General features: G+C 45.1%; 3 protein-coding genes across 3 annotated transcripts; all 3 read right to left on the reverse strand.

Moving 5' to 3' along the window:
• Positions 1 to 3,398: 3,398 nt before the first annotated feature.
• epob (erythropoietin b) lies at positions 3,399 to 9,590 on the reverse strand. The gene is made up of 5 exons (XM_041851095.2): positions 9,304 to 9,590; positions 8,314 to 8,441; positions 8,017 to 8,103; positions 5,362 to 5,526; positions 3,399 to 3,951 (listed from the first exon to the last, which is right to left on the reverse strand). The coding sequence occupies exons 1-5, from the start codon at positions 9,317 to 9,319 to the stop codon at positions 3,796 to 3,798; spliced, it is 552 nt and encodes a 183-aa protein (XP_041707029.1). The 5' UTR covers positions 9,320 to 9,590; the 3' UTR covers positions 3,399 to 3,795.
• Positions 9,591 to 14,453: 4,863 nt separating this feature from the next.
• On the reverse strand, positions 14,454 to 15,810 carry LOC121542222 (endonuclease domain-containing 1 protein-like). The gene is made up of 2 exons (XM_041851690.1): positions 15,541 to 15,810; positions 14,454 to 15,047 (listed from the first exon to the last, which is right to left on the reverse strand). The coding sequence occupies exons 1-2, from the start codon at positions 15,808 to 15,810 to the stop codon at positions 14,454 to 14,456; spliced, it is 864 nt and encodes a 287-aa protein (XP_041707624.1).
• Positions 15,811 to 16,858: 1,048 nt separating this feature from the next.
• Positions 16,859 to 18,761, reverse strand: LOC121541794 (endonuclease domain-containing 1 protein). Its single transcript, XM_041851096.1, has 2 exons — positions 18,451 to 18,761; positions 16,859 to 18,089 (listed from the first exon to the last, which is right to left on the reverse strand). Exons 1-2 carry the CDS (start codon positions 18,754 to 18,756, stop codon positions 17,481 to 17,483), a joined length of 915 nt encoding a protein of 304 aa, XP_041707030.1. The 5' UTR covers positions 18,757 to 18,761; the 3' UTR covers positions 16,859 to 17,480.
• Positions 18,762 to 22,287: the final 3,526 nt, after the last annotated feature.

Below are 22,287 nucleotides of genomic sequence, written 5' to 3' on the forward strand. Positions count from 1 at the left end.
GAACGGCCGTTCTGCTGCCAACAAGGCAGAGTTAATCTCAGCCTATGCTACCCTCCAGTCCCTCGACTTCTTGGCGCTGACGGAAACATGGATTACCACTGAAAACACTGCTACTCCTACTGCTCTCTCCTCGTCTGACCATGTGTTCTCGCATACCCGAGAGCATCTGGTCAGCGGGGTGGTGGCACAGGAATCCTCATCTCTCCCAAGTGGACATTCTCTATTTTTCCCCTGACCCATCTGTCTATCTCCTCATTTGAATGCCATGCTGTCACAGTCACTAGCCCATTTAAGCTTAACATCCTTGTCATTTATCGCCCTCCAGGTTCCCTTGGAGAGTTCATCAATGAGCTTGACGCCTTGATAAGGTCATTTTCTGAGGATGGCTCACCCCTCACAGTTCTGGGGGACTTCAACCTCCCTACGTCTACCTTTGACTCATTTCTCTCTGCCTTTCTTTCCACTCCTCTCCTCTTTTAACCTCATCCTCTCACCGTCCCCCCCTACTCACAAGGCAGGCAATACGCTTGACCTCATCTTTACCAGATGCTGTTCTTCTACTAATCTCACTGCAACTCCCCTCCATGTCTCCGACCACTACTTTGTATCCTTTTCTCTCTCGCTCTCCTCCAACACTACTCACTCTGCCCCTACTCAGATGGTAATGCGCCGTCGCAACCTTCGCTCTCTCTCTCCCGCTACTCTCTCCTCTTCCATCCTATCATCTCTTCCCTCTGCTCAAACCTTCTCCCTCCAATCTCCTGATTCTGCCTGCTCAACCCTCCTCTCCTCCCTTTCTGCATCCTTTGACTCTCTATGTCCCCTATCCTCCCGGCCGGCTAGGTCTTCCCCTCCAGCTCTGTGGCTTGATGACTCATTGCGAGCTCACAGAACAGGGCTCCGGGCAGCCGAGCGGAAGTGGAGGAAAACTAGACTCCCTGCGGACCTGGCATCTTTTCACTCCCTCCTCTCTACATTTTCTTCATCTGTTTCTGCTGCTAAAGCCACTTTCTACCACTCTAAATTCCAAGCATCTGCCTCTAACCCTAGGAAGCTCTTTGCCACCTTCTCCTCCCTGCTGAATCCTCCTCCCCCTCCCCCCTCCTCCCTCTCTGTGGATGACTTCGTCAACCATTTTGAAAAGAAGGTTGACGACATCCGATCCTCGTTTGTTAAGTCAAATGACACTGCTGGTCCTGCTCACACTGCCCTACCCTATGCTTTGACTTCTTTCTCCCCTCTCTCTCCAGATAAAAACTTGCGACTTGTGACGGCCGGCCGCCCAACAACCTGCCCGCTTGACCCTATCCCCTCCTCTCTTCTCCAGACCATCTCCGGTGACCTTCTCCCTTACCTCACCTCGCTCATCAACTCATCCTTGACCGCTGGCTATGTCCCTTCCATCTTCAAGATAGCGAGAGTTGCACCCCTTCTCAAAAAACCAACACTCGATCCCTCTGATGTCAACAACTACAGACCAGTATCCCTTCTTTCTTTTCTCTCCAAAACTCTTGAGCGTTCCATCTTTAGCCAACTCTCTTGCTATCTCTCTCAGAATAACCTTCTTGATCCAAACCAGTCAGGTTTCAAGACTGGTCATTCAACTGAGACTGCTCTTCTCTGTGTCACGGAGGCTCTCCGCACTGCTAAAGCTAACTCTCTCTCCTCTGCTCTTGTCCTTCTAGACCTGTCTGCTGGGCATCTCCGGCGCGGCTCACTCTTGGATTGCATCCTACCTGACCGGTCGCTCCTACCAAGTGGCGTGGCGAGAAGCTGTCACCGCACCACGTGCTCTCACCACTGGTGTCCCCCAGGGCTCAGTTCTAGGCCCTCTCCTATTCTCGCTATACACCAAGTCACTTGGCTCTGTCATATCCTCACATGGCCTCTCCTATCATTGCTACGCAGACGACACACAACTAATCTTCTCCTTTCCCCCTTCTGATAACCAGGTGTCGAATCGCATCTCTGCATGTCTGGCAGACATATCAGTGTGGATGACGGATCACCACCTCAAGCTGAACCTTGGCAAGACGGAGCTGCTCTTCCTCCCGGGGAACGACTGCCCGTTCCATGATCTCGCCATCACGGTTGACAACTCCGTTGTGTCCTCCTCCCAGAGTGCGAAGAGCCTTGGCGTGACCCTGGACAACACCCTGTCGTTCTCCGCTAACATCAAGGCGGTGACCCGATCCTGTAGGTTCATGCTCTACAACATTCGGAGAGTACGACCCTGCCTTACACAGGAAGCGGCACAGGTCCTAATCCAGGCACTTGTCATCTCCTGTCTGGATTACTGCAACTCGCTGTTGGCTGGGCTCCCTGCCTGTGCCATTAAACCCCTTAACTCATCCAGAATGCCGCAGCCCATCTGGTGTTCAACCTTCCCAAGTTCTCTCACGTCACTCCACTCCTCCGCACACTCCACTGGCTTCCAGTTGAAGCTCGCATCTGCTACAAGACCATGGTGCTTGCCTACGGAGCTGTGAGGGGAACGGCACCTCCGTACCTTCAGGCTCTGATCAGTCCCTATACCCAAACGAGGGCATTGCGTTCATCCACCTCTGGCCTGCTGGCCCCCTACCTCTGCGGGAAGCACAGTTCCCGGCTCAGCCCAGTCAAAACTGTTCGCTGCTCTGGAACCCCAATGGTGGAACAAGCTCCCTCACGATGCCAGGACAGCGGAGTCACTCACCACCTTCCGGAGACACTTGAAACCCCACCTCTTTAAGGAATACCTGGGATAGGATAAAGTAATCCTTCTACCCCCTTACCCCCCAAAAAAAAAAAAAAAAAACATTGTAAAGTGGTTATCCCACTGGCTATAAGGTGAATGCACCAATTTGGATAAGAGCGTCTGCTAAATTACGTAAATGTAAATGTAAGCGGGGCCTAAGTAGGGCAGTGATGTCACGGTCTATCCAGCAGAGGGCAACAGAGTCCAGAACCTCCAGGAACTGAACTCATTCTCATCCTCAATTCTCTGTCTGCTAGGCCGGAGAGCTGTATGTGCTGCCTGGTGGTGAAATACAATGTCTGCTCTGACCCCAAAGACAGGGTGAGCCAGAGAAAGGGAGAGAGAGGGGGCATTGAGGGAGGGAGGGAGGGAGGGAGGGAGGGAGGGAGGGAGGGAGGGAGGGAGGGAGGGAGGGAGGGAGGGAGGGAGGGAGGGAGGGAGGGAGGGAGGGAGGGAGGGAGGGAGGGAGGGAGGGAGGGGCACACAGACAGACAGAGTGCAGAGAGCGCACAGTGAGAAGTGATCAATACATTGTCTTGCAGCAAAGTGTACCTGTGGTCTGAATTATAAAAGCACTGAGCAAGCATATTACATGAACACACAAACTACAGTATGTTAAACCTGAGCATCTATGGTTCAAAGACTCAAAGGGACACACTCATATATGAAAATAGAGATTTATATAAAAACAAGTTTAAGACAAGTTTAAGGCAAAATGTATAAATAGATTTAGGACTTTATATATGATCTTCTCATATGATCTGTACTGTCTGTAGCTTATTCCGCTGCATGCATCAGAGCTCTTTGGTGGTACTGCTAGGTAGTACTAGGAACCGATGAGGTCAATGAGCTCAGGTTTTTCTCTCTTACTCATTGTTCTCATCAACTCCACCCACAGGGAACTGACTTTTCCACCAGTTTTTGTCTGGTCAGCAATCACCTTGTCTACACATTACATACTTGGAAGCCATTCAGAGATTTCAGCAAAAGTCCAATGACCTCGTTCTCTCTCTAAACAATGGTCCAATCACAGCCTCTGCCTTTGAGGAAAGCTCCAATCAAGTGCTGTTCTGTTGACAGGCAGGTGCGTTGGTGAGCAGCAGGCGAACCTTCCCTCGTAGGAAGTTGGTGTGGACACGGAGCAGCTCAGATAGTGATGACACCTTCCTAGTCACTGAGTCACCTACTGCTGGTGCTGGAGGAAGGGACAAGTCCTGTTCAATGGATGGGAGGAAGAACAAGGTTTACCATACAACCCTGAAAAGAAAGCACCACTCATCTGTTCTGTGGAAGCGGGTCTATTCCAGGATCTTCCTGGCCTGCTACTCCAAACCAAATGGTATGCAGCCCAATAGAACCCCAATTCTGACGCCTTTCCACTAACTTCCACTGCCATGCCCGGCCTGCTCAATGCCATCTCAGTCACTGAACTGCCCTACCCTGAAAAGGCACAGGTTTCTGAGAAGAGTGGCGCCTCTGACAGAGGAGCAAACAAAGTGCGGCAGGTAGGCGTTGGCACACTGAGGGGAGAGGGCAGAGAGGGCAGGGGAACGTCTGACTGACTATACCCATCACAGGCGGCTGATGGCACCTTAATTAGGGAGGACGGGCTCATAGAAATGGCTGGAATGGAAATAAATGGAACGGTATCCAACACATGTGTTGGATACCATTCAATTCACTCCATTCCAGGCATTATTATGAGACATCCTCCCCTCACCAGCCTATGGTCCATGACCTTTCCAAGAACACCTATCTATTCCCAACGAGGAAGGGACAAGTCCTGTTCAATGGATGGGAGGAAGAACAAGGTTTAGCATACAACCCTGAAAAGAAAGCACCACTCATCTGTTCTGTGGAAGCGGGTCTATTCCAGGATCTTCCTGGCCTGCTACTCCAAACCAAATGGTATGCAGCCCAATAGAACCCCAATTCTGACGCCTTTCCACTAACTTCCACTGCCATGCCCGGCCTGCTCAATGCCATCTCAGTCACTGAACTGCCCTACCCTGAAAAGGCACAGGTTTCTGAGAAGAGTGGCGCCTCTGACAGAGAAGCAAACAAAGCGCGGCAGGTAGGCGTTGGCACACTGAGGGGAGAGGGCAGAGAGGGCAGGGGAACGTCTGACTGACTATACCCATCACAGGCGGCTGATGGCACCTTAATTAGGGAGGACGGGCTCATAGAAATGGCTGGAATGGAAATAAATGGAACGGTATCCAACACATGTGTTGGATACCATTCCATTCACTCCATTCCAGGCATTATTATGAGACATCCTCCCCTCACCAGCCTATGGTCCATGACCTTTCCAAGAACACCTATCTATTCCCAACGAGGCTGTCTGCCGGGGAAGTCCAGTACAGTATAGTACGTACAAACTGACTCACACATACGGTAGAAAATAAACTGACACACAAACATATCTGATAAGTGGGATAGGAGTTTTTCCTGGTCAGGTCATGTGATCAGGAATAACTCTGGGCCTATTGGGGCAAGGAGGTTTTCTTTACCATGTGATCAGACCAGGAACTCTCCTGGCCCTATATAACAAACTGTTCACACCACAGTCCCATCCACTGGCCATGCTGTAGACGAGACACTCACACTCCTCAGTGAGTCACCTGGATGTGGAGGCTGCGCAGCACCTGGCCCAGGCTGTGGATGTTGCTCTTGTTGTTGTCAATGAGGATCTGCACGGCAGCACGGCTCACTGACTCCCTCACAGCACCCAGGGCCTGGCCAAACAGAGACAGCCCTGACTGGACCTCCAGAGCCTGCAGCCCAGTCTGGGAATACACACACATAGTACACATTACATACACACATTACATAAATGTATATGCTAAAACAAAACTCACAGAATGTCATTATACATAATCATTATACAGCTAAAGACGCATTCACATTAGGGTGAATGTACTCCAGTATTAATGGGTACACTGTACAGAAATACATTTATTGGCAGGCAGAGCTCAGTGAACTCAATGGACTCAATGTAAGTTCAAATCAAATCAAATTGTAAAGTCACATGCTTCGTAAACAATAGGTGTGGACTTACAGCAAAAGAAAATAGAGAAATAATAGAAAAGTAAAACACGTAATAATAAAAGTCATAATTGTTGCACAATTAATAACGATAACTTGGCAATATACAAAGGGTACCAGTACCGAGATGATGTGCATGGGTTTGAGGTAATTGAGGTAGATATGTACTGTACATATACACTACCGGTTTTAGAACACCTACTCATTCAAGGGTTTTTCTATATTTTTACTATTTTCTACATTGTAGAATAATAGTGAAGACATCAAAACTATGAAATAACAAATATGGAATCATGTAGTAACCAAAAAAGTGTTAAACAAATCAAAATATATTTTATATTTGAGATTCTTCAAATAGCCACCCTTTGCCTTGATGACAGCTTTGCACACTTGTAGTATCTGAGGAATTATGACTTTGTTAATGTTTGCAAATGGTAGCTTAGAGAATGTTGATTTGGCCCAGGGAGACATCTGAAGAGCAGTTCTATAGGAGTACCCTAAAGCAGAGGAAGTCTGTTAGGTGACCTCCTGGGATTGGTCTGTAGGGGAAACACCCATATCAGATTACATAGGATAAATACTTGTTGAAGACAAAGGAGGTCAGAATAGCATATTTAGAATTTGGGTTGGCTGTTCTCCAGATGCCGGCAGGTATCTGTAAATTGAAGCTGTAACCCTTTGATATAAATAAATCTTTATGATCGAAGTACAGCGTCAGCGGATTTCCTTGGTCTCACAGCATGATTAGCAACGTTTTCTCGACACAACACACTCTTAGAAATAAAGTGACAGATAGTAAACAGTAGCAGCGGCATATGTGATGAGTCAAAAAAGTTAGTGCAAAAAGGGTCAATGTAGATAGTCCAGGTAGCTATTTGGTTAACTATTTAACCAATTATTTAGCAGTCTTATGGCTTGGGTATAGAAGCTGTTCAGGGTCCTGTTGGTTCCAGACTTGGTGCATCGGTCCCATTTGCAGTGTGGTAGCAGAGAGAACAGTCTATGACTTGGGTGGCTGGAATCTTTGACAATTTTTAGGGCCTTCCTCTGTCACCGCCTGGTATAGAAGTCCTGGATGGCAGGGGTACAGCCCCAGTGATGTACTGGGCCGTCCGCACTACCCTCTGTAGCGCCTTACGATCGCTGCTGAGCAATTGCCATACCAAGCGGTGAAGCAGCCAATCAAGATGCTCTCAAGGGTGCAGCTGTATAACTTTTTGAGGATCTGAGGGCCCATGCCAAATCTTTTTAGCCTCCTGATGGGGAAGAGGCATTGTCGAGCCCTCTTCACCACTGTGTTGGTGTGTTTGGACCATGATAGATCCTTAGTGATCTGGACACCAAGGAACTTGAAGCTCTCGACCCGGTCCACTACAGCCTTGTCGATGTGAATGGGGGCGTGCTCGGCCCTTCGTTTCCTGTAGTCCATGATCAGCTCCTTTGTCTTGCTGAGGTTAAGGGAGAGGTTCTTGTCCTGGCACCATACTGCCAGGTCTCTGACCTCCTCCCTATAGGCTGCCTCATTGTCGTTTGTGATCAGGCCTACCACCATCGTTTTGTCAGAAAACGTAATGATGGTGTTTGAGTCGTGCGCGGCCAAGCAGGTGAACAGGGAGTACAGGAGGGGACTAAGCACACACCCCTGAGGGGCTCCTGTGTTGAGGGTCAGCGTGGCAGATGTGTTGTTGCCTACCCTCACCACATGGGGGCATCCCATCAGGAAGTCCAGGATCCAGTTGCAGAGGGAGGTGTGTGATGAGCTTGGAGGGCACTATGGTGTTGAACGCTGAGCTGTAGTCAATTAACAGCATTCTCACATAGGTGTTCCTTTGGTCCAAGTAGGAAAGGGCAGTGTGGAGTGCAATAGAGATTACATCATCTGTGGATCTGTTGGGGCGTTATGCGAATTGGAGTGGGTCAAGGATGTCGGGATGATGGTGTGGATGTGAGCCAGCCTTTCAAAGCATTTCATGGCTACAGATGTGAGTGCTACAGGGCAATAGTCATTTAGACAGGTTACCTTAGCGTTCTTGCTGAATTTTGGCACTTTAACAAGTCTTTATTCATTTAGGAATCTGATTTATTGAATTATCCATGTGGTCTGTATTAAAGGGCACTTCATTTAATATAACAGGCTTTTCAAATTCAATATTGGTGCACAATTTCTACTTAACATATTTCACTCATTTCGTGGAACAACCCAGGTATTGAACTGACAGACAGGTACTCACATCCTTTTTCTCCCAGACTACAAAGTCAACATTTGTCAGAGGAACCACAAACGTGCCTGTCACTCCACACCCTGCCTTGCAACCTCGCTGTGAGAGGGAAGTAAGGCCAGACATATTGACAGAGTTAGGGCAAGATGAGACACACCAACAGATCAAACACACTAATAAAACGGAATTGTCTCTGTACATAATAGACTCTAATAATATCATAATCTGTCTTCTAATGTGACATTTTTCAAACATGTAAAAGTAGCTCAGGTCCATCTAGTGATGGTTTGGCTTCAGTCAGTGTCTCACCAGAGCTGTCTCTGTGTCGCGGGCCTCCATGATGAAGCGGTCCAGAACGCGGGGGTCACAGATGGGCCTAACAGAAGAAGGGAGGCCTCGTCCTGCCCACTGGAGTACTATCAGCAGTAGTACCACCACTGGGGGGACGACGACAACGACAATACACATCATCAGGCTAATGCTAGAAATGGTGGCTGAGAGCAGTCACAGACTGGCAGCAAATCCGACAATCACATAACAGGCAGTTATGTCAACCGTGTTCCAGAGAATAGAGGATCACTGGAGCAGATATACTGTAAATGATGTACAATAACTGACTGTTGGGACTGTTTGGACTGGGACAACTCATTGGTGGGTTAAACATGAGGTGGGTAATAAAATATAATTCTGATTTACTTCTGCAGGAGTATTTACACAGAAGGGACATCAACCCCCTATGACAACTAACTCCCAGGTTCACTTTCCCAGATTTATTGACCAATAACTGCAGATAGGTTTGTGGTCTATCTAACCCCTAGAAGAACACATAAACACAATGTCAGATAAATAATCATGAGGTTATTGTGCTTGCCACTCTTACTGTAATACATTGTTTCAGAACATAATGATACCTTACTGTATGTCATGGATTTGTATAGAGGTATATAGGCCTAGTATATGCCAATTTAGGCTATGAACCCTTGTTGGTAAATCTAGTGCAGAAATTGAGGTCAAGTGGTTTCTATTTTGCTTTCTAATGCAAGGACTCATTGGAAAGGTAGATTATCCTGGTTGTCCTACAAATATTGGAGTGACTGCTGTACACACCTTTTCTATTCATATACTGTCCATACTGTCTATACACCCTATTATATTTGTGTTCAGGGCTCTGACATTGTTCGTTCTGATATGGATAGATCTAACCTCCTTAACATGTTTGCTTCAGTATTACTTTCTATCACAAAAACAGTATTGTTATCAAATAAAACATATTTCAATGGTGTGCAATATATATCTTACCCGAAATGGAAGACATTCGCAAAATGGTCCAACATTTTTAGAATGCACTGCTAAACAAAGTACATGTGCAATATACTCCGTAAAAAAAACACTTCCGTCGCCGAATTGTCTAGTTTTTAGGCCTACACTATATGAAATTAGCTCGAAATAGGCTTTCTTCACTTGTGTCCTTGTCTCTTGTTCAGAGCGCAATGGAATGTCCCGTGCGCACCAGAGACGAAAGCTAGATGGTCTCTCCGGGGGCGGCATTTTCATTCCAGGTTAACTGTGTCGTGTTTTGGCAAACTGCCATGCACTTATTGATTTATCTTACCACCTGTATGCTGAACATACAAGTACAGGCTGTCATTCTTCAGCGGTCTGTTCTAAATGAGGAGAATGGATGGCATTGATGTACCCGGTAACCTACCGCCATCCGGATCCCCACAGCGCCCCCGTTGACTCGCCCACCTGATGACATCATAAACGTTTTTGTGATATAGTTTCTAGTCTTTTGTAAATGATATAAGAATGGGGAAATGCCATATTTAGATTTGCAATGGTTGCCATATGCTTTGAATGAACATTGATTAAAATGCCTAATTGATTATTGTGCATAAAGTTATTTTCTCTGTTGTTTTATTTGTGTGGAAAGTAATTTAGCACAGATAGGCCTATGGAGTCTATGTATATAAATTACATTTACTTTTGATACTTAAGTATATATAAACATTTTCCATTAAGGTATGTTTACTTTTACTCGAGTATGACAATTGGGTACTTTTTCCACTACTGGAAACCATACACAAAATGTATCATGTGACCAAATATTTAAGAGTATGTGAAGGAAGAAACCACATGGATAAAGTAGTAACAAGTTAGGTCCAAAAAAACAGATTTTCCCAAAATCTAATGAATTTGTGTTATAGGTTTCATGATGCTTGTATCTAAACCAAAGTAGATCGTTTTAAGATTGTTTTGTACATCAGTTGGGGTCTCTATGAGCTACAATATGAGGTTTTAAACCTAGCTTGAAAGTGCATTATTGTAGCTGTGTGGGGTAATATAGTCAAAATGTTTGCTTTGGGGTAAGTTGAGTCAAATGCCATTGGGTAAGTTGAGCCAATGGTCACCATACCCCATACAAATTATGATTACATTTAGTCAGTTAATTATAATATGCATTGTATTTTTGCAATGTGTCAAGCATATGAACTCAAGATGAGTGCATTTTTATTGTTAAAGAGCAGACATCATCATGCCCTGTGTATACAATGTAAAACAAGCAGGGGTCTAGCCCCCATTGAGGTTCTTGAGAGAGCTGACAAGAAAGTGAGAGACGGGAAGGAAGTCCATTGGAGCAGCAGCAAAGGGATGAATAAATTGACTGAATGACACTGAAGAGGTACATTGACAAAAAAGAAAAGGATCATGTACCTGTGAGAAAGAGAGGCTATGATAGTGTACCAAAGGCAAAAAGACCTCATCTGATGACATGGAGTCTGAACTTGCTAAACATATGAAGAATCTCATGGACCAGATTCATTGGCTTAGTAGCTTCAAATGCAGAGAACTTGCCTACGAATTGACACATCAAAACAACATCCCTGTCCCAGACAATTGGTCAAGAAATGGAAGAGTAAGTGATATTGAACAGATATATTTATTTCTGAATGTAGGCATACAGTTGAAGTCGGAAGTTTACATACACTTAGGTTGGAGTCATTAAAACTTGTTTTTCAACCACTCCACACATTTCTTTTTAACAAACTATAGTTTTGGCAAGTCGGTTGGGACATCTACTTTGTGCATGAGAGAAGTAATTTTTCCAACAATTGTTTACAGACAGATTATTTCACTTATAATTCACTGTATCACAATTCCAGTGGGTCAGAAGTTTACATACACTAAGTTGACTGTGCCTTTAAACAGCTTGGAAAATTCCAGAAAATGATGTCATGGCTTTAGACGCTTCTGATAGGCTAATTGTCATCACTTGAGTCAATTGGAGGTGTACCTGTTGCTGTATTTCAAGGCCTACCTTCAAACTCAGTGCCTCTTTGCTTGACATCATGGGAAAATCAAAAGAAATCATCCAAACTGTAGACGTCCACAAGTCTGGTTCATCCTTGGGAGCAATTTCCAAACGCCTGAAGGTACTACGTTCATCTGTACAAACAATCGTTCGCAAGTATAAACACCATGGGACCACGCAGCCGTCATACCGCTCAGGAAGCAGACGCATTCTGTCTCCTAGAGATGGTGCGAAAAGTGCAAATCAATCCCAGAACAACAGCAAAAGACCTTGTGAAGATGCTGCAGGAAACAGGTACAAAAGTATCTATATCCACAGTAAAACGAGTCCTATATCGACATAACCTGAAAGGCCACTCAGCAAGGAAGAAGCCACTGCTCCAAAACCGCCATAAAAAAGCCAGACTACGGTTTGCAACTGCACATGGGGACAAAGATCATACTTTTGGATAAATGTCCTCTGGTCTGATGAAACAAAAATAGAACTGTTTGGCCATAATGACAATCGTTATGTTTTGATGAAAAAGGGGGTGGCTTGCAAGCCGAAGAACACCATCCCAACCGTGAAGAACGGGGGTGGCAGCATCATGCTGTGGGGGTGCTTTGCTGCAGGAGGGACTGGTGCACTTCACAAAATAGATGGCATCATGAGGAAGGAAAATTATGTGGATATATTGAAGACATCAGTCAGGAAGTTAAAGTTTGGTCGCAAATAGGTCTTCCAAATGGACAATGACCACAAGCATACTTCCAAAGTTGTGGCAAAATGGCTTAAGGACAACAAAGTCAAGGGATTGGAGTGGCCATCACAAAGCCCTGACCTCAATCCTATAGAAAATGTGTGTGCAGAACTGGAAAAGCGTGTGCGAGCATGGAGGCCTACAAACCTGACTCAGTTACTCCAGCTCTGTCAGGAGGAATGGGCCAAAATTCACCCAACTTATTGTGGGAAGCTTGTGGAAGGCTACCCAAAATGTTTGACCCAAGTTAAAACAATTTAAAGGCAATGCTACCAAATACTAATTGAGTATATGTAAACTTCTGACCCACTGGGAATGTGATGAAAGAAATAAAAGCTGAAATAAATCATTCTCTCTACTATTATTCTGACATTTCACATTCTTCAAATAAAGTGGTGATCCTAACTGACCTAAAACAGGGAATTTTAAAGGAGTTTAAATGTATTTGGCTAAGGTGTATGTAAACTTCCGACTTCAACTGTATCTCATAGAGTGGACTTTAGCTTTCCTATTTAACTGAATTTCACTATGCATGCTTTCACCAATGATTGACCTTAATTGATAGCTGATTGCGTGTGTGTGCTGTGACTTGGAGATTTGCTGTGCTTAATTTTATTAACTTTTTAAATTATCCTCCTGTGATTGGAGCATCCCCTAAACAACTCTCTCTTTCATTGCAGTTCACACCCTCTGCCTCCTTTATAACCTGTGGTGCACCTGTGTATCCGGGTCGAGTACGTCCGTGGCGCTGGAGTGCAAGATACAAGTTGTCGTCCAAACTACAAAGGTCTGAACTACGGAGCTCTGGTTGGAGCTAGCTCATAGTGGTATCTGTCCTAAACATAGTTCGCCCTGCGTTCAGGGTTGTCGCTATCGTTTTTTATTTTGTAGTTCTTGCTCCAAGCGGGGTATGTATCATCATCAGGGTATGTATCATTGACTGTTGTTATTTATACTGGCACATTTTTTACAGAATATGGCCAATTGGTTTTGAATGTTGTAACTGAAAGATCTTTGTAATAAAATGTAATTGTTGATAAAGTTTTGCCTGGTCCATTGTATTGCTCATGACCCAATCCAATAGGTGGCCTGTCGTCACACATCTGTGTTTCTTATGGTGCTTTCAAGACAACTGGGAACTCTGAAAAAAACAAGGTCGAATCAGGACGTCAGTGATCTTCAGGTCAGAAAGTCAGAGCTCTAGAAAGAGGCCTGAGATCCCGTCTTGGAATTCCGAGTTGGATGACCGTTCAAAACACATTTTCCCAGTCAGAGCAATTATTTTTGGCGAGTTCCCTGGTGTCTTGAACGCAATGAAGTCGGAAGTCGGAGATTTCCGAGTTACGAGTTCCCAGTTGTTTTGAATGCAGCATCTCACTGGTTGAGGTGTTCCCCTTTATTAAACAGAAACTGGCGTAGTCTGGTAGTTGAGCCATTTTAGTCACAGCCCCTCCCTGCCAGGGTGTGACACATACATTTAAGATATACAATATACCACACCCCCATTCCATGAATTAAACTTTGACCTACCCACACTATCACAGGACACCATCACCCACTTACCCCAAGGTGGCTCAATTTACCCTGTCCCTATGCTCAGCCTACCCCATACCCCGTAAGTTGTGCCAAGAGACTACTTTTTTTGGACACGCTATGTTTTCAAAACTGTTATGTTTACATGAATTCTGATTATTTCCAGGGATACCCAACATCCTGAAATATATGTAGATATCTTTGTTAGAAATAATACTATATTTCCCTTGATGTAGTGATGCTGAATGTAAAACATGGCTCAACATACCACACTCTCCCCTGAAAATTGGCTATATGTCCTTTTATTGTTTGGGGGTGACCTGCAGACCTATTAATATAGCTTTAGGGATTTTATTAGACCCAAAAAGATTGCATTTGCCAATAAGGACAGAGCAACCAAATAAGAACCACTCAGCTGTGCTTTAGCAACGAAAAAAACGACAAGCATCTAAAAGCCTTTTGTCCGGTCAATGCTGCCAATGGGGTGCATTTAAAACCCCTTCCTGTCCTCTTTCTTGGTTCTGGTTCCTAAAATAAATGAAGTTACATAGTGGTGTCAGTCTATTTGCATTTCTTGACAGTTAAAGGTTGCTTCAAAGTAGACCAAATACAGGTCATGTTTCTTACCCCCCCCGCCCAAAAAAAATAATAAATAAATGTTTGACCACAGAAGTAATGGATAGCAGGTAGCCTAGTGGTTTAGAGCATTGGGCCAGTAACTAAAATGTAAACGTAGAAGTTTGACAGAAGCTCCCTCTAGTGTATGTATGAATAAATACATTTGCATCATATACCATTTGATCCCACAATACTAAAACCTTGCTTTTATGTCTGCCACCATTAAAGCTATAGACAAAACCTGTTCTAGTATGGCAACATGTCATCAGGCACACAGTCATTGTCGAAGATCTGGTAGTTCTTGTCCACTTCCATCCGTCCCTTCAGAAACTTCTCTAGGGTCTTGATAGGCACCTCCACCACAGCATTGTTGACCCTGTCATTCAGACCATAGGCCCCAAACACAGGGAAGCGGTAGCGCTCTAGGTAGGGGGCATTGTGGTCGTAGTCTGGACAGCAGTAGGCCGTCCACATGTACTCTGGGATGCCCACACGTTCCTGGTTGTCTCGCCGGATCATGTTCCCAGCCGAGGTAACTCCCGTGATGACATAGGCATTGCCGCGGCAGTAGTTGTTGAGGCGTTGTCTGATGCGGTCCTCGTGCTGGGCCCAGGGGCCAGTTTTGAACTCTCTGATCTGAGGCACCACGTTGGACAGGGTGTAGGTGGCTGCCTTGTCCAGGGGCTCCGACTGGTGCTGGTCTGGGTTCAATTGGCCACGCTCATACTGGGCCACATCTGTAAAGTCGTCCAGCACCGCCTGACTGTCCATGAGACGCATGTGCATCTGAGCCGACTGGGGGAAGACCTCCATATTACTGCTGGCTTTACTGGAGGCCAGCTAGAGAGAGAGAGAGAGAGAGAGAGAGAGAGAGAGAGAGAGAGAGAGAGAGAGAGAGAGAGAGAGAGAGAGAGAAAGAGAGAGAGAGAGAGAGAGAGAGAGCGAGAGAGAGAGAGAGAGAGAGAGAGAGAGAGAGAGAGAGAGAGAGAGAAAAAGAGAGAGAGTGGGGTCATTAATTTGGGTATTTTTTAAATTATAACCTACTTTTGTAATTAGGTGAAATTAAAGAGCTCTATATTTATCACGGTAATTCATGCTATTACTAAAGGAAGATAGTGAGTTATGCAAAAAACAAAGGCTCACACATTCTCTGATCAAGACAGTGAGCTTTAGTTTTTGAATATCGTGCAAGTCCATATCTAAAGGACCACAATAGACTCCTTCATATGAGAACATAATTGTAGTTACAGAAATGTGAATTCTCACACTGGGAAAAAAAACACAGTTGTTACAATGATCAACTTCCCTTCCCTTCCCTCTGTCCTCAACTCACCTGTGGTTCATACATCCAGGGCTGGTCCATGCTCTTCTCCCCGTCAGACCGTTTGAAGGTATAGGCAGAGTAGAGGGGCATGTGTCTGTGGGGGTCATAGAGGGTGACGAATCGGGGCTTGTCCTCCAGGCGCTGGCAGATCTTCTTCAGGTTGCTGCCCCCCAGGTAGCCCCGTGGTGGGCTGCCCATGTACATAGAGTCCTTACAGCGCTCCACATGGTCAAAGTCCTCCACCACGCCACACCAGCCCCAGGGCACCCACAGGAACATACTCAGAGCAGCATACCAAGACTGCCGCCATATAGACCCCATGCTCTAAAGAAATAGCTCTGCTCTGATACCTTCACACTCCTCTGTCACTGATTCTTCAGTCTGTCAGTCTCATCAGCATTTAGCAGTCTGTCAGAGTTACAGTATTACTTTCATGCAAAGCAATGTAATACGATTGGCCGGGACTCACCTGTAACCCTGATGCTCCCAGTTCTAGCCATTCCCACATCCAGTGGGTGAAACTTACACGAGTCACATGTTCAAAGGCACTGAGAACTGTAGGTCGCCTAATATGGAGAGGCCTTTCTCATCATCAAATTAAATCAAATTGTATTCGTCAAATACACCGTTTGCAGCAGGTATAAAAGGTGCAGCGAAATGCTTTTGTGCTAGCTCCCTCAACAGTGCAGTACATTAATCAATAAGAATAAAAGTCAAGTCAAGTAAAAAATAACAAGTAATAGAAGTAATAGAAGATATGAGTGGCTCTAGTTTACGAGAAAGTTAATGTTAAAAAATATATACCGCATACACTCAGACATCATTCATATTCGCCCATGCACACAAACACTTTGTCTACTGACCACACAGCTCAACATGTTCTGAGCGGCTGGTTGGGCTGAGCTACGGGCACATTTTGGAGGATGACTTTTAATGTGTCAGTTAGAGTCATCTGAGAGGTAAATTAATTATGAGGCATAAATTAGAGCCAGGTCACATGGTAAGGAAAAAACAATGTCCTAAAAGTGTGCAGGACCTTCTCTGCAGAAACAGCGGTTTTGGATTAGTTCGTAGAGTAAAGGGAAACCATATGACTTGATCAAACAGCAACTTATGTATCTCTACATAATGTTCCTGTACTCTAATGCTAACTATCACTTACCTGAACAGGTTATACATAATAACCCAGTAATAACCATGATAAAAGCTACTATGATTGGCAAATGGGGACTGTAAACCAAAATCATGTATGAAAAGATGTGTTCATAATGGTATACTGTAGCATTCTGTGTGACTGGTTGAAACAGTAAAACATGACACCTGGAAGTCAGAGAACTCATTTGTTTTATTCAAAGAAGATACACTCTTTACCACTTTTGATGGTATAATCCATTTTACAACCACTTTACAACTATGAGCAGATAACACCTCTCCATGAATGGCTGACACACTAAACCATTGTATGTGAATGCCACTGAGCTGTTTTATAAGGGGACAGATAGAGGCCAAGACAATTGCAGTTAAAAAGAGTGCTACAAATACAGAGAATGGAGGGACAATTAGCCTACGCTACAACAGAAGTCATTTGGAGGGACAATTAGTTTACTTTACAACATAAGTCATCTGGAGGGACAATTAGCCTACGCTACAACAGAAGTCATTTGCAAACGCAGATCTTAGATAATAAAAGCATTTCCAAAGCATGACAAATGCTATGAATGTTCTGTTACAAATACAAAACTTTTAACAAACTACCAGTGCACATCATACTTTATCATTATAAAAACTACTAGTGCACTGAGCATTTGAGATACTATTTCATATCAAGGCCAAAAAAGCGAATGTGTTTATTACATTACATTCAAAATGCTATAATAGTAGAGCTATGGAGATAGTTGGAAACCATTGAGCACACAGAGTAGGTGTGTGTGGTAGCTGCTGGGGAGATTTTAGATGGTGTGGTGGAGGTACAGAGGGAGGGGAGATGGGGAGATGCAGTTGTCATAGAAGAGCTGCAGGTTCTGGTCCACGTCCATCCGTGTCTTCAGGAAGTTCTCCAAGTCCTGGACAGTTATCTCGTTGACTTTGTTGCCCTCCTTGGCGTTCTTGGCCAGGGCAGCCTGGGAGGGGAAGCGGATGCGGACATCGTGGGGGGCGTTGCGGTCGTAGTCGGTGCAGCAGTAGGCAGTCCACACGTCCTCAGGGATGGCCACACGGTCCTGGTTGTTCCGGCGAATCATGTGACCTGTAGTGGTCACCCCTGTGACGATGAAGGCGGTGCCGCGGCAGTAGTTGTTGAGGCGGACACGGACGCGCTCCTCGTGCTCACGCCACGGCCCAATGTTGAACTCTCTGATCTCTGGCACCACGTTGGTCAGGGTGTAAGTGGAGGCACGGTCATGGGGGTCAGACTGGTGCTGGTCTGGGTTGAGGTGGCCACGTTCATACAGGACCACGTCAGAGTAGTCGTCCAGCACTGCCTGGCTGTCCTCAAACTTCATGTGCAGGTAGCCGGTAGGGAAGGGTAGCATGTTCCCATTGCCATCAACATCTGCCAGCTGGAGAGAGAGGGGAGAAGGATCAGTGCATCACTCACAGATTGTAGACTACATAGTAATAAACAACATATACAACATTGGAATTTTGTTTGGATGAAGTATCCATTTAAATGGAACAAATGTAAGCGATGTGCCAAAATAGCTATAATATGGATAACACTGATGAGACTGAACAAAAGGGAAAGGAGCTACATGCTGTTCAATGAAGGGCTATGATAAATCAGTTAACAGCTATAACATCTCAACTCCTGTCACTGCAGAATAGGGACTTAAAATTACCATACTTTTCAGATAGGAAACACGTATAACATAACATTTGGGGAGTAGACTCACAACAACAGCAAAAATGTGTTTGACTGACCTGTGGCTCATACATCCAGGGGTAGTCCACACGCCGGTCTCCCTCGGTCTTCTTGAAGGAGTAGGCTGAGTAGACGGGGATTCGTTTCTGAGGGTCGTATAGGGTCACGAAGCGTGGCTTGTCTGCATAGCGCTGACAAATCTTCTTCAGTTTGGCATCAATGATTCCCCGTGGTGGGGTTCCCATGTATAAGGAGTCCTTGCATCGCTCTACATGGTTGAAGTCCTCAACCACAGTGGCCGGAGCTCTAGGTGCACTATGGAACAGGGAGAACACCAACACCAACCAGCCCGGAGAGAATTGCATGGCTCTTACCAGAACGACTGCAGGAGAGCGAAATGAAAGACAAGGTGTAGAGTTAGAATTCAAATGCCACAGACCAGATATGCAAAGTGAGTAAAATAATGTGACAGAGGCATCTGCTATCCAACCAATTTGGGTTGTGAGCGAATAACAAGAATAGGCGTTGGCCTGTTCTCTATTGTCCAATCAGCAAAGTCTTACGTGTATTTACTGTAACTTTTACAGCTGAAAATATAAGAACATAAGTGGTGACAGAGCAGTAGTATCCTAACATACAAGGAGGCCAGGTCACTTTAACCTCTATCGAGAAGCAACCCACGCACAAACCCCAAAGTAGACAAGGACACAGTAATAAATGTCAGCCTGAGAGACTATCCCCACTGCTACCATCAATCTAGCAATTTAGGGGGAACTTTAAGGGGAACAACCTGAGCAGGATTTGACCAAGCATAAAGGCCATAAAGACCTTGTTAAATCTAATCTAATCAAATCAAATTGTAATTAATTTTATTTGTCACATGCTTCATAAACAACAGGTGTAGACTAACAGTGAATCGCTTACTTACGGGCCCTTCCAGAAAGAAAGAAAAATAAAATTAAAATAATAAAGAGGAATAAATCCACAATGAGTAACGATAACTTGGCTATATACACGGGGTACCAGTACCAAGTAGATGTGCAGGGGTACGAGGTAATTGAGGTAGATACAGTATGTACTGTACATATAGGTAGGGATAAAGTGACTAGGCAACAGGATAGATAATAAACAGTAGCAGCAGCGTATTTGATGAGTCAAAATAGTTCATGCAAAAAGGGTCAATGTGGATAGTCCGTGTAGCTATTGGTTAACTATTTAACTAACTATTTAGCAGGCTTATGGCTTGGGGGTAGAAAGCTGTTCAGGGTCCTATTGGTTCCAGACTTGCTGCATCGGTACCGCTTGCCGTGCGGTAGCAGAGAGAACAGTCTATTACTTGGGTGGCTGGGGCCTTCCTCTGACACCACCTGACATAGAGATCCTGGATGGCAGGAACTTGGCCCCAGTGATGTACTGGGCCGTACGCACTACCCTCTGTAATGCCTTGCGGTCAGATGCCAAGTAGTTGCCATACCAGGCGGTGATGCAGCCAGTCAAGATGCTCTTAATGGTGCAGCTGTATATCTTTTTAAAGATCTGAGGGCCCATGCCAAATCTTTTCAGCCTCCTGATGGAGAAGAGGCATTGTCGTGCCTTCTTCACCACTGTGTTGGTGTGCTAGGACCATGATAATTCCTTAGTGATATGGACACCGAGGAACTTGAAGATCTTGACTCACTCCACTACAACCCCGTCGATGGGGATGGGGGCATGCTCGGCCCTCTGTTTCCTGTAGTCGAACGATCAGCTCCTTTGTCTTGCTGAGGGAGAGGTTGTTGTCCTGGTACCACACTGCCAGGTCACTGACCTCCTCCCTATAGGCTGTCTCATCGTCGTCAGTGATCAGGCCAACCACCATCGTGTCGTCAGCAAACTTAATGATGGTGTTGGAGTTGTGAACGGCCACACAGTTGTAGGTGAACAGGGAGTACAGGAAGGGACTAAGCATGCACCACTGATGGCCCCCCATGTTGAGGGTTAGCGTGGCAGATGTGTTGTTGCCTACCCTCACCATCTGGGGGCGGCCCGTCAGGAAGTCCAGAATCCAGTTGCAGAGGGAGGTGTTCAGTCCCAGCTTAGTGAGCTCAGTGTTGTCTTTGCAGAGGAGGTAGTACACTCACTAGGGAGTGGAAGCCAGTGGAGGCTCCTCAGAGAAGGAAGGGGAGGACCATCCTCAGTGAATTTCATAAAAATATTTATTTGTATTTTTTAAAACACACTGTTTTGCAATGAAGGTCTACAGTAGCCTCAACAGCACTCTGTAGGGTGACACTATGGTGTAACCGAAGGACAGCTAGTTTCCAGGCTCCTCTGAGTAGACTTCAATACAAAACCTAGGAGGCTCATGGTTTTCACCCCCTTCCATAGACTTACACAGTAATTATGACAACTACCGGAGGACGTCCTTGAACCTATCAGATCCTGCAGCATGAACTGACATGATGTGCACCCAATCAAAGGATCAGAGAATGAATCTAGTAATGAAAGCATAAGCTACAGCTAGTTAGCACTGCAGTGCATAAAATGTGGTGAGTAGTTGACTCAAAGAGAGAGAAAGACAATAGTTGAACAGTTTTTAACAAATTAATTTCTTCAAAAATGAAGGAGAAGCAAGACAGAAAGAGAGAGAGAAAGAGGGAAAGAGAGCTAGCTGTATTCCATTATTATTCACTTAGTTTAGTCTACTCAAACATCCCCGCTCAACCAGAAAAGGGATGCTACTGTATGTTAGCTAGCTGGCTATGGCTATCCAACACTGGAACTCTTCCAAGTCAAGGTAAGCTTTTGATTTTATTACAGTGGCTTGCGAAACTATTCACCCCCCTTGGCATTTTACCTATTTTGTTGCCTTACAACCTGGAATTAAAATGGATTTTTTTGGGATTTGTATCGTTTGATTTACACAACATGCCTACCACTTTGAAGATGCAAAATATTTTTTATCATGAAACAAACAAGTAATAAGACAAAAAAAACGAACTATTCACCCCCCCAAAGTCAATACTTTGTAGAGCCACCTTTTGCAGCAATTACAGCTGCAAGTCTCTTGGGGTATGTCTCTATAAGCTTGGCACATCTAGCCACTGGGATTTTTTCCCATTCTTCAAGGCAAAACTGCTCCAGCTCCTTCAAGTTGGATGGGTTCCGCTGGTGTACAGCAATCTTTAAGTCATACCACAGATTGAGGTCTGGGCTTTGACTAGGCCATTTCAAGACATTTAAATGTTTCCCCTTAAACCACTTGAGTGTTGCTTTAGCAGTATGCTTAGGGTCATTGTCCTGCTGGAAGGTGAACCTCCGTCCCAGTCTCAAATCTCTGGAAGACTGAAACAGGTTTCCCTCAAGAATTTCCCTGTATTTAGCGCCATCCATCATTCCTTCAATTCTGAGCAGTTTCCCAGTCCCTGCCAATGAAAAACATCCCCACAGCATGATGCTGCCACCACCATGCTTCACTGTGGGGATGGAGTTCTCAGGTGATGAGAGGTGTTGGGTTTGCGCCAGACATAGCGTTTTTCTTGATGGTCAAAAAGCTCAATTTTAGTCTCATCTGACCAGAGTACCTTCTTCCATATGCTTGGGGAGTCTCCCACATGGCTTTTGGCGAACACCAAACGTGTTTTTCTTTTTTTTTCTTTAAGCAATGGCTTTTTTCTGGCCACTCTTCCGTAAAGCCCAGCTCTGTGGAGTGTACAGCTTAAAGTGGTCCTATGGACAGATACTCCAATCTCCGCTGTGGAGCTTTGCGGCTCCTTCAGGGTTATCTTTGGTCTCTTTGTTGCCTCTCTGATTAATGCCCTCCTTGTCTAGTCCGTGAGTTTTCATGGGCGGCCCCTCTGGGGCCTTTCAGAACAGGTGTATATATACTGAGACCATGTGACACTTAGATTGCACAC

Source organism: Coregonus clupeaformis, chromosome 27, assembly GCF_020615455.1.
Source record: "Coregonus clupeaformis isolate EN_2021a chromosome 27, ASM2061545v1, whole genome shotgun sequence".
NCBI classification, from domain to species: Eukaryota; Metazoa; Chordata; class Actinopteri; order Salmoniformes; family Salmonidae; genus Coregonus; species Coregonus clupeaformis.

Coding starts and splice junctions, on each gene's coding strand:
- LOC121541794 (XM_041851096.1), bottom strand. CDS start 18,756: ATGCAATTCTCTCCGGGCTGGTTGGTGTTGGTGTTCTCCCTGTTCCAT. Junction 18,090..18,450: donor CCTGGATGTATGAGCCACAG/GTCAGTCAAACA, acceptor CTCTCTCTCCAG/CTGGCAGATGTTGATGGCAA.
- LOC121542222 (XM_041851690.1), bottom strand. CDS start 15,810: ATGTTCCTGTGGGTGCCCTGGGGCTGGTGTGGCGTGGTGGAGGACTTT. Junction 15,048..15,540: donor CCTGGATGTATGAACCACAG/GTGAGTTGAGGA, acceptor CTCTCTCTCTAG/CTGGCCTCCAGTAAAGCCAG.
- epob (XM_041851095.2), bottom strand. Junction 8,104..8,313: donor GCGACACAGAGACAGCTCTG/GTGAGACACTGA, acceptor TCCCTCTCACAG/CGAGGTTGCAAGGCAGGGTG. Junction 3,952..5,361: donor TGCGCAGCCTCCACATCCAG/GTGACTCACTGA, acceptor TCCATTGAACAG/GACTTGTCCCTTCCTCCAGC.